We start from the raw sequence: 12,544 nt of genomic DNA on the forward strand, positions 1-12,544 counted from the left end.
AGTGTCCCACTCTAATCAGCTAATTAATCCATAACACCTGCAAAGGGTTCCTGAGCCTTTAAATGATCTCTCAGTCGGGTTCAGTAGGAATCACAATCATGGGAAAGACTGCTGACCTGACAGCTGTGCAGAAAACCATCACGGACATCCCCCATAAGGAGGGAAAGCCTCAAAAGGTAATTCCAAAAGAATTTGGATGTTCCCAAAGTGCTGTATCAAAACACATTATTAGAAAGTTATGTGGAAGGGAAAAGTGTGCAAGAAAAAGGTGCACAAGCAGAAGGCATGACCGCAGCCTTGAGAGGATTGTCAGGCAAAGGTCATTCAAAAGTGTTGGGGACTTTCACAAGGAGTGGACTGAGGCTGGAGTCAGTGCATCAAGAGCCACCACACACAGACGGATCCTGGACATGGGCTTCAAATGCCGTATTCCTCTTGTCAAGCCTCCTGAACAACAACCAACATCAGAAGCGTCTTAAATGGGCTAAAGAAAAACACACCTGGTCTGGTGCTCGGTGATCCAAAGTCCTCTTTTCTGATGAGAGCAAATTTTGCATCTCATTTGGAAACCAAGGAGCCGGAGTATGGAGGAAGAATGGAGAGACACACACTGCGAGATGCTTGAAGTCCAGTGTGAAGTTTCCACAGTCTGTGTTGATTTGGGGAGCCATGTCATCTGCTGGTGTTGGTCCACTGTGCTTCATTAAGTCCGGGGTCACCGCAGCCGTCTACCAGGAGATTTTGGAGCACTTCATGCTTCCTTTTCGCAGACAAGCTCTTTTTTTTTTATAATTTCTTTATTTTTCAACTTTTTTTTTTCCCTTTATACAGGGAAAGGAATAAAGAAAACAGACACAAAAAATAAATTGTCTTTACATATTTTAACATATCCTCCTTCGGTATATACAACAAAAAGTACAAGCTCTATGGGAATGCTGACTTCATTTTCCAGAAGAGCTTGGCACCTGCCCACACTGCCAAAAGCACATAACAAGGTTCAATGACCGTGGGATTAGTGTGCTTGATTGGCCAGCAAACTCGCCTGACCTGAACCCCATAGAGAATCTATGGGGCATTGCCAAGAGAAAGATGAGAGACATGAGACCGAACAATGCAGAAGAGCTGAAGGCCGCTATTGAAGCTTCCATGCTACGCCGCATTGAGGCAGTAATTGCTGCAAAAGGGGCCCAAACCAAGTACTGAGTACATATGCATGCTTCTACTTTTCAAAGGTCCGATATTGTTCTATGTACAATCCTTGTTTGATTGCATGTAATATTCAAATTTTCTGAGATTGTGGATTTGGGGTTTTCATGAGCTGTAAGCCATAATCATCACAATTATGACAAATCACGGCTTGAACTATCTTGCTTTGCATGTAATGAGTCTCTCTCATATATTAGTTTCACCTTTTAGGTTGCATTCGTGAAATAAATGAACTTTTGCACCATATTCTAGTTTTTCGAGTTTCACCTGTATGTATCATTAAAGATTAATATATCAGCTGTGCAATAAATTCATAAAACAAGTTAATATAAAAATAGTGCAAAAAAACAATATAGCCACTGTGCTATAGGTTCATGAATAAAGTTCAATTAAGCCACAAAGTCCAAATAAATAACAGCATAAAAAATACATCCAATCTCTTCTGTAATCTTTTATATTTAAGTTCTAATTCTTGCTGCCAAGATCACCCCCAAATGGGCACACGTTCACTTTAAGGCCTCATGCACACTGGACATTTTTTTTACGTTTTTACAGCAGCTGTTTTTGGCTGTAGACATTTTTTTCTACAGTCATTAACCACTTACTTACTGGGCACTTAAACCCCCCCTCCTACCCAGACTAATTTTTAGCTTTCAGTGCTGATGCACAACACTGTACCTAAATTACATTTTTATAATTGTTTTCCCACAAATGGAGCTTTCTTTTGGTGGTATTTGATCACCTCTGCGTTTTTTATTTTTTGTTAAAAAAAAAATACAGATTTTTTTTTTGATTTTTTTTTTTATATTTCTTTATATTTTGTTATACAATTTGGCAAACGTGTAATTTTTCTCGTTCATTGATGTACACTGATGAGGCTGCACTGGTGGGCGCTGATGGGCACCGATGGGCTGCACTGATGGACACCGATGGGCTGCATTGATGGCAATTCTGGCAATTGGGGTGCACGCTGTGGCCGTCATTTTTTTCCCTGAGTTTAGGCCGATACGTATTCTTCTACATATTTTTAGCAAAAAAAAAAATTGCAATAAGCGTATTTGATCAGTTTGCGCAAAAGTTCTAGCATCTACAAAATAGGGAATAGAATTATGGCATTTTTTTTTTTTTACTAGTAATGGCGGCGATCTGCGATTTTTTTATTGCAACCGTGACATTGCGGCGGATATATCGGACACTTTTGACGCGTTTTTGGGACCATTCACATTTACACAGCGATTAGTGCTATAAAACTGCACTGATTACTGTGTAAATGTGACTGGCAGGGAAGGGGTTAACACTAGGGGCGCTGAAGGGGTAAAATATGTTCCCTAAAGTGTGTTCTAACTGTAGGGGGAGGGGGACTCACAAGGGGAGGAGACCGATGTGTGTTCCTCTGTACTGGGAACACACATCAGTCTCCTCACCGCTGACAGGACATGGATCTGTGTGTTTACACACACAGATCCATGGTCCTGCTGTGATTGCGGGCAAACGCGGGTGCCGGGCGGACATTGCGGCTGCCGGGCATGCGCACCGCGTCCTGAGCAATGCGGCGGAAATGTTCTCCCCCCTCTCCCCAAGTTTTTGTATAAAAGGGCCCCTACAATAAGGGATACAATTGTAAAAAGTGTCCCTGATCCCCCTAAGAGTGGCTTTTTTCACTTGGAAAGTGTTTTTTCTGTGTAAACAGTGTTTTGCATGTTTGAGAACACACAGACCTAATGAGAAGAAGAAAGATTTCACTTCAACGAGCACAGGAGACTCATATGAAATCAAAGAATTCATCTGCTGTAACACAGAGGGGTCGGAGTATGCTCTTGAATGTTGCTGCGGACTGCAATATATAGGTCGGACAAAAAGATTGTTGCGAATACGAATAAAAGAACATGTTCAAAACATTCTCAAATGCTTCGATAAACATAGTGTATCAAGACATTTTGCCACTCATCATAATAAAGATCCCACACAGTTGAAGTTCTGGGGTATAGAGCCCTATGTGAGACATTGGCGAGGTAGCCATAAAGTTAGGACATTGAGCCAGCTTGAATCCCATTGGATTTTTACCCTTGACACTTTTGCACCTCGGGGCTTGAATATAGACTTCGATCTTAATTGTTTCCTCAGTGATTTCTAATCTTTTTACCTTTAGTCATCTTTTAATTTCCTCTCTTCTAATTTAAGGAAGTACATGTGTATGAGCACTGTATAGTGGTTTATACATGTTCCTTTATCTCTTATACACATATTCTATCTACACATTCCCCCTTTTTAATATATTCTACGCGTATGTGCAGTTTGAGATATGCTAATTGTCATTATACGGTCCACATACGTCATATCCGGTCCTTCTTCTTCCCTCCCCTCCCATTTAATTATTTACCAATTACCTTAATTCTATTCCAATAATTTATACTGCCTTGGGATACTGTGTCAAACTGGCTGAGACTAAGTTAGTTGTTCATATATCCACTTCCTGGAGCTTGCCTGTTTGGAAAATGGCGACCGTCTGGTTGGATGAATTCCCACCATACTATACTATATAATGAATCCCTAATGTACCTCTCACCACTCCTGAAGAAGTCACGTGTCGTGACGAATACGCATAAGAGTCCAGAGTCTACTAAGAGGTACTGGAGGTGACGCTTGCGAACTCGCCACTTGTTTTTATGCCTGTTTTTATTGCATCCATGTGAGTACCATAATGTATGCCTTTATTATTAAAAACGTTTAAACGATACTGCAATATTGGCGCTTTTTCCCTCCCTAGGTGAGGGTCATTGTTGTCCATTGGACGTGACTCCTGAGGGGGACTTTATCCACAGAGAGAGATTAGAGTTCACTGGGACACACAACATTCTGAAACGACTGGAACACCGTTGGCTAAAATATACATGCTGTTACCTTACAGCAGTAAGGTAAGGGGACACCCTCACTAAAACTTCAAAAGGATATTGGAATTCCTTCTCTGCACCACCTTCACGCTGAATATTTCGGCATAAGCACCAGCACTTTATTGTTGATTGTTCCTTTCATATTTTGATCTTTTAAACGGCATTGGTTTTTGCTGTTTTTCTGCATGGACACTGATGCGATTTCTTATTATCACTTATGTGTGTTGCTTTATTTTTGCTAATATATAGCAGTGCATGCTTCAATATCACTGAGCACTTTGTATTTTTGTATTTTTGATTGGATGTCATTTGTATCACCAATATCAGCGAGTAATATTTTTTGATGTTCACATATTAGATAGAGCAACTGTCTTTTCTTTAAAGCGGGAGTTCACCCATAAATGCTGTTTTTTGCTCTTTTACCCTTAGATGGATGCTCATTAAGGCCCCATACTCACGAGCAAACATGTCTGCTGAAACTGGCCCGCAGGCCAGTTTCAGCAGACATGTTTGGTCGTGTGTGGGCGCGAGCGGGCCGAATTCCAGCAAACATTTGCCCGCCGGGCCTTTTCCCAGCAGACAAATATTCCTGGACTTGTTTTAAAACAGTCCGCTGGAATTCTGCCCGCTCGGACATGTACGGTCGTCAGTACAGACCTACCGTACATGTCCAGGCGCCCGCCGTCCCTCGCATGCGTCGAATGACTTCGACGCATGCGTGGAAGCATTTTAAAGGCGGGCCGCCCACGTCGCCGCGTCATTGTCGCGGCGACACCGCGTCATCGACGCGGCGACACCGCGGACACGCCCCGCGTATTGTTTACGCGCGGACTTCTGTACGATGGTGTGTACAACCATCGTACAGAAGCCCTCTGGCAGACATGTATGGTGGAAACGGTCCGACGGACCGCTTTCACCATACATGTTTGGTCGTGAGTACCCGGCCTTAGTCTAGGGGAATCGGCTAGTTGTTTTAAAATCCGAGCATTACTTACCGTTGTAGAGGGCGATCTTCTCCGCCACTTCCGGGTATGGGTCTTCGGGACTGGGCGTTCCTTCTTGATTGACAGTCTTCCGACAGGCTTCCGAAAGGCTTCCGACGATCGCATCCATCGCGTCACTAGTAGCTGAAAGAAGCCGAACGTCGGTGCGGCTCTATACTGTGCCTGCGCACCGACGTTCGGCTACTTTCGGAAAATCGTGACGCGATGGATGCGACTGTCGGAAGCCCTTCAGAAGCCTGTCGGAAGACTGTCAATCAAGAAGGAACGCCCAGTCCCGCAGCCCATACCCAGAAGTGGCGGAGAAGATCTCTAAAAAGGTAAGTAATGCTCGGATTTTAAAACAACTAGCCGATTCCCCTAGACTAAATGAGCATCCATCTAAGGGTAAAAACAGCATTTTACCGGCGAACCTCCGCTTTAATTCATCTACCCTATCACACAGCGCAGCACTACTTATTTATTACAACATTTTTGGGTTTGATACACCTTCAGTGTTGCAGCAGTATTCCCTTTCTATCTTTCTCTTCCCCTCCCCCCTTTTCTTTTCCCTCCCCCTCCTAAACCCTCCCCCCCTTCCCTCCTCTTTGGTAGCGCGGTAATATCCTATCCACTAAGCCAACAATGAACTTCTCAGAACAAATGATGGTGAGAGTAAAACCAATGATGGTGAGAGTAAAACATTTTAAACAGCAAATACGTACCCACAACATAATTAAGAACATTCCAGCCTCCATATGCAAACATGCCCTGGTAAAAGGCTTCTCCGATCTGTGATATGTTAGGGACATTTCCCTCGAATGCTCTGTGAAAGTTTTGTGTCTTGCCCATTCCCAACTGGACGAGTCCACATAAGGCAATGGCACTGAGAGCAGCCATCTTCAGCACTGTGAAAACATTCTGTGCTACAATAATCCATTTTGTGCTCATACAGTTAATGATACCTACAATTAAAATCACGGCGATAGCTGTGACTTTTTTGACAGCTTCTGGTGAAGGGCATCCTTGGAAAAATGGCTGCGTAGTGTATTCTGCGAACATCAGTGCTTGGACAGTTATGATTGCTGGCCTGAGGAAAATAACGGAGCTCCATAAAAAAATGAATGCAGGTAGGGGGCCCAGGCCTCTTTTAATATAATAAAATTCCCCACCGGATGATGGAAAGGTAGTTCCCAATTCAGCATAACACAGCGCTCCAATTATTGATATTATCCCACACACTGTCCATATCACCAGTGAAACTCCAACATTTTGCTGTGAGAGGAGCAAGACGGCCCCCGGTGAGACAAAAATTCCAGTGCCCAAGATGACCGCAAAGATAAAATTAACGGCACTGAAGAATCCAATAGTTCTTTTCAGGACAATCTTCTGCTCCTCTGTGTTCAATTGCTCATCCATTGTCCCTTGCAGGCTTCTGTTACTCTCAATATAACTGCATCTGTAGTGTTTATATTGGCACGGCACATCTAATTTTGCAATCCTAGTGTTTAAACAATAACATTTACCCTGTACTTTGCTCATCGCATACTGTAAGCAGGTATGATCATTTTATCAATGTAACACACTAGCCATGTATCATTTATTGTATTAGGCCAGTTTCCCAGGGAAGTAAGAATTTATTGATGTTTGTACTCGTTGACAAAAAGATCCAGAGCAAAATGTTTCATAAAGACCCTGTGTAAACTTGTGAATGATTACGCACTTTTACGCTACTTACACAAGCGTAACATTTTTCTTCATTACCAGTATTACAGTACACACTTTTGTCAAAAGTTGTTGTCAAAAGTATTGGGACCCCTGCCTTTACACACACATGAACTTTAATGGCATCCCAGTCTTAGTCCATAGGGTTTTACATTGAGTTGGCCCACCCTTTGCAGCTATAACAGCTTCAAATCTTCTGGGAAGGCTGTCCACACGGTCAGGGCCGTCTTTACCGCAGGGCAAATGGGGCAGGTGCCCTGGGCCCTGTCACTGTTGGGGGCCCAAAGCAACCCCCTTTGAAAAAAAAATATATTTTTTTTTAGGGGTCCGGAGGGGCATTTTTTTTTAGGGGTCCTCAGGGGCCCGGAGGCCCCCAGATGGAAACCCCCCTTTTTTAATTTATTTTTAAAAAAATTTAAATTTAATATATTTTATTTTTTATTAAAGGGACAATTTTTTTTTTTAGAGGTCTGGGGGTCCCCAGGGGCCCGTAGTTCCCCAGGGCCCTGGATGACAACCCCCCTTTTTTTCTAAAAAATTTTTTTTTTATATATTTCTTTTATATATATTATTATTATTATTAAAGGACCCAGAGGTCCCCAGGGCCCCGGATGGCAACCCCCCCTTTTTTTTTTATAAAAAACCTTTTTTTTATATATTTTCTTTTTATTTCTTATATATATATATATATTAAAGGGCTCAGAGGTCCCCAGGGCCCCATGTGGCAAACACCCTTTATTTTTTTTTATAAATGTTTATTTTTTTATTTTTGTTTATATATTTTTTTTTATTTTTTTTTTATTAAAGGGCCCAGAGGTCCCCAGGGCCCTGGATGGCTACACCCCTTTTTTTATAAATGTTTCTTTTTTATATATTTATTTTTTATTTTTTATTAAAGGGCCCAAAGGTCCCGGATGGCAACCCCCTTTTTTTTTTAATTTATTTTTATTTAAAAAATATATATTAAAGGGCCCAGAGGTCCCCAGGGCCCCAGATGGCAACCCCCTTTTTAAAATATATATTTTATATATATTTTTTATTTCTTTTTTTCTTTTTATTAAAGGGCCCAGAGGTCCCCAGGGCCCCGGATGGCTACACCCCTTTTTTTATATATATTTTTCTTTATTTCTTTCTTTATTTCTTTTTTTGTAAAGGGCCTAAATTCGCGGCAGCCCCCCCCCCCCCCTGCTTCTCAATTTCAGGCGGCAGCATCCCCCATCCCGGTTCTCTGCTCCAGGGGGCCCATGCCTGAAGCTGTGTAAGTGGCCCCATAATTCCTGATGGCGGCCCTGCCTCCCGTTAAGCCCCTGTGCTACCCACAAATCAGGCTGAAAATCATCAGCGGCACGCAGCCAGTGACAGCACTGCTTCCCTTCCCAGTGTTTTAAAATGTACAGCACTCCTGGCTTCCCTTTAGACATGCACTTCTCCCTTCCTGCCACTGGGTGCTGCTTATATATAAAAGTGAATTAGAATGTGATTTTATAACATCCCCAGTTTGCTCTTCCCGAGGCTGACTTCTACATGTCCTGCTCCTCAAGGTATGTCACTGTTTGCTAATCTATATTGTAAATAGAAGTTTTCTGTAGAGTGTGCCCAAAGTCTTTATAATATTTGATGATTCACTGCAGGTCTGGTCAGTGTTTTAAAAAGTTCCTCTATTTTACACATGGCATGGGGTCACAGCATGGTCTGTCCATTCTGCTTTAGCACCATGGGACCCCATGCCATGCCATGTGTAAAATAGAGGAACTCTTTAAATCACAGACCAGACCAGCAGTCCAGGCTGAGTAAGGCCTCAGAGCACATGGCATTACTGTCTGTATTTAACTGCTTGATGGGCTTATTTTGGGCCTGGCTGGTTCACATGTATGTGTTTTGGCGGCTCACATTTGCGCAGGTACAGCAGCCCATTCATTTGAATGGGCCGCCATGCCTGCGTTTCCTGCAAAGAAAAGCGCATGCCTCATGTAATAGGCTGCGCACACGGAATGCCTATGCCCATCAAGCACTGAAATACAGCACTGTCTGTCCATTCTGCTGTCTGCTGTGACTTATCTGCAGTTCCCGCACTGTCAAACTTGCTGCATTTTTAGACGTTTAGGTCACGCTTTTAAAAACACAGTGCGTTTGTGTGTGCAAGAACTGCAGGTAAGTAGCATGGTGCAAAAGCAGAATGGATTTCAAGGCAACTGTATTTTTAAAATGCTGAATGCACCTTTTTTCTGCAGGAAACAAATCAATGGGCTGCTGTACCTGCACAAATGAGGACCGCCAAAACATACATGTGAACCAACCAGGCCCAAAATAAGGTGGAGGGGGGCCCAAAAAAAATGTTTGCCCAGGGCCCAAACCATATTAAAGACGGCCCTGCACACGGTTTAGGAGTGTGTGGAGTGTGACGAGAAGGTCTGGCTCACAGTCTAGTCTCTAATTCATCCCAAAGGTGTTCTATCGGGTTGAGGTCCGGACTCTGTGCAGGCCAGTCAAGTTCCTCCACCCCAAACTCGCTCATCTATGTCTTTATGGACCTTGCTTCGTGCACAGTCTACTGTTTTCATACATTTGGGAGCATATGCAATATTTTAGTGTAGTATATTTCAGTGTGTTAGTGCAAATTTACCGCAGTATATTGCATTGTGTTAGTGCAGGTTTAATGCCATCAATTTCATAGCATTAGTCCATGTTTAATGCAGTATATTTCTGTAGTGCCCCCTTACTTTCAGTATGGGCACTACGCTAAAGTTAGTGGGGAATGGGAGAGTTATTTTGCTCCCATTCACAATTTGTTAAATTGTGGGCTGCTGTCATTCCTGAACTATCCTGTAGGTCAGTCTGCGCTCCAGGGGTGTTGTTTCCACCCCTGGGCGACAGATGGTGCTAGAGGGGTTCTGGCAGAGCCACTTCTCCCCGCTAGCCAATTAGAGGAGTTTTCCCCTCGTGGGAAATGCTGGGGAGGGGTATATCTGTGGCAGACGCCATTTTTGTTGGTTCTTCCCACGGGTTCCAGGTGCGGCATCCACCTTTAGGGTGCGCGCATCCAACGGACCCCGGTGATGGCCTTCCAGGCCGGGGTCACATGCTACGCGGAGCTCCATATTGCTGAGAGGGGCCCCAGTGACTTACTGGGTCCCCCGCTTTACTGAGAAGATCCCAGGCTGGGTGCCGCTCGATTGGGGGATCAGCTTGAGGAGAACCCAGAGGCAGGTTGTCCAACAGAGCTTGAACGAATCATCGGGGATCTGGTGACCGGAATGCTGACAGGTACTCTTTGCTGTCATCCAGTGACCTATGTTCAATCTACTGGGAGGATTCGCTCAATTCGTCCATTTAGCTCATTCAAGTAATAGGCCTGTGGCAGAGGCCCTAGAGCAGGGGTGGCCAACCAGTGGCCCGCGGAGCCCTCTGATGTGGCCCACGACGTCCTGCTCTGGAATGGTGGGTTGGCAAGCCCAGATCGCAGGTTGCGACCCGCCATACCACAGCATCAGTGTTGTAAATGAAGCTGGTGGTAGAGGAAGAAAGCGGCTGCTTCCTCTACAGCTTTGGCTTTTGCCACAGGCGGAGTCTATGGCAAAGTTCAGCTAACCCGCAGGATAGACACAGGTGCACTAGTATGGGTAAAATGCAGCACATCAGTGTGAAAGCAGTCTTAGGCCCTTTTTCACACGACCAGCCCAACCAAATGGGACCCTCAATTCACCTCTACAGAGCGACAGATGTCCGTTCACCCCGCCTACCTCCAATCTGAAAAATAGAAGGGAATTTATCCCCTTCCATCTGGGCGGATCGGAGGGCCTATAGAGTATCCGTGACCTGTCATCCGCCAGCTCCGCTCATTATGGCCCTCGACTGGTTACCAAGTTGCTTAAGTGGACCTCGCTCTTCAAAAGGTTGGGCACCCCTGCCCTAGAGCCAGGTCTGTGGCAGAGGCCTGTTCCTCCCAGACACTTCGGCTGCCAGGCTTGTGGCAGAAGTCTGTCCGGGGGGCACTTCACCCACTCTGGCTAAAGTGGCGACGAACTGTGATTACTATTATTGTGCTGCTGAGAGCAGAATTGCTCTGTTCATATCCAGGCCTGATACCGCAAGTTCTCTATCGCTTCATCAACCTTTTCCTTCCTACTGCATGTTGATGTTGGCTATGTTGGGCCTGAAATAAAGCATCTGAAAACCTTCCTTCATGTACTGGACATTCGCTCACTACTTTATTCATCAGCTACACCTCTAGACAACATTGAGGTAACTTAATATGTCGATCCCAACAACAAACCAGCGGCTCCTGCAGGGGTAGCGCTACATTTCAGTTTACGCACTTCAGCCCCGGAAGGTTTTACCCCCTTCCTGACCAGAGCATTTTTTTTGCGATTCAACACTATATCACTTTAGCTGACAATTATGTGGTCGTACAACGCTGTACCCAAACAAAATTGATGTCCTTTTTTTTCCCACAAACAGAGCTTTCTTTTGGTGGTATTTGATCACCTCGGTTTTTATTTTTTGCGCTATAAAAAAATATATATATATATATATATATATATATATATATATATATATATATATTTTAGTTTTTGCTATAATAAATATCCCACATTTTTTTCCCTCAGTTTAAAATATGTATTCTTCTACATATTTTTGGTAAAAAAAATAGCAATAAGCGTATATTGATTGGTTTGCGCAAAAATTATAGCATGTACAAAATAGGGAATAGATTTATGGAATTTTTATGGCATTTTTATTATTATTTGTTTTTTTACTAGTAATGGCATGATCTGTGATTTATTTAGTGACTGTGACATTGCAGCGGACAGATCGAACACTTTTGACACTTTTTTGGGACCAGTGACATTTATACAGCGATCAGTGCTATAAATAGCCACTGATTACTTTATAAATGACACTGGCAAGAAGGAAGGGGTTAACACTAGGGGGCGATCAAGGGGTTAACTGTGTTACCTCCCTGTGTTCTAACTGTGAGAGGATGGGCTACCTAGAACATGACAGAGATCACTGCTCCTGATGACAAGGAGCAGTGGATCCCTGTCATGTCACCTGTCAGAACGAGGAAATGCCTTGTACTGTTTGGGGGAAACCAATTAAAACCATCAGCCCCTGCAGGAGTAGCACTACAGAGTATTGCAATACATGTAATTAAAGTGGGATTTGTTGTGTGGGACTGAAATAATACAATGTTTACAACTGAGAGAAGTATGCGCCACTACATTAAATAGAATGTTATTAAAATAGATGTATGGCTTCTCTTCTCCAGCAGTGTATTTAGGTTTTGTGCTGAACTAGGCCTGACTAAACTTGTGCACCCCCTAATTTAAATATGACCCAACCCTTCCTTTCAAGGCAACACCCCTTTCTGTTTAAGACCCGACATTGGATTTTCTTAATTTGCATAGATTTCCTCTCACTTCCTGTTTGGCTATGGTGCAGGAAGTTAAGGGAAATCTCTGTAATGGGACAGGGATGGTAAAAAATAAACTGACAGGGGCTATAACTCTTCCTTACTCGATCCAAAATGAAAAAAAAAAAGTGTTGCCTATAGTTCTACTTTAAGCACAAATTTTGGATAATTTTATGGAGAGGAATAAGAATATATAACCATGCCAATGGTGCAGCAGAAAACATAGCACAGTGAGGAAGGTTTGTGGTCCAGGATGATAGGACAGTCAAAGTTAGAAGCAAAATGCGTTACACTAACAGTGTAGCGCAAGCTGGCGGGGACTCTTTCCG

At 43.5% G+C, this 12,544-nt stretch overlaps 1 protein-coding gene across 1 annotated transcript in view; it reads right to left on the reverse strand.

The window, feature by feature from the left end:
* The window catches only part of LOC120941242 (b(0,+)-type amino acid transporter 1-like), a 73,271-nt gene extending 66,743 nt beyond the window's left edge, over window positions 1-6,528 (reverse strand). Inside the window, exon 1 of the mRNA XM_040354552.1 lies at window positions 5,803-6,528. Coding sequence (XP_040210486.1) covers window positions 5,803-6,496 — 694 coding nt within the window. The 5' untranslated portion in view covers window positions 6,497-6,528. The remainder of the gene's footprint in view (window positions 1-5,802) is intronic.
* Between the last annotated feature and the right edge of the window lie 6,016 nt (window positions 6,529-12,544).

This window comes from Rana temporaria, chromosome 5 (assembly GCF_905171775.1).
Source record: "Rana temporaria chromosome 5, aRanTem1.1, whole genome shotgun sequence".
NCBI lineage: Eukaryota > Metazoa > Chordata > Amphibia > Anura > Ranidae > Rana > Rana temporaria.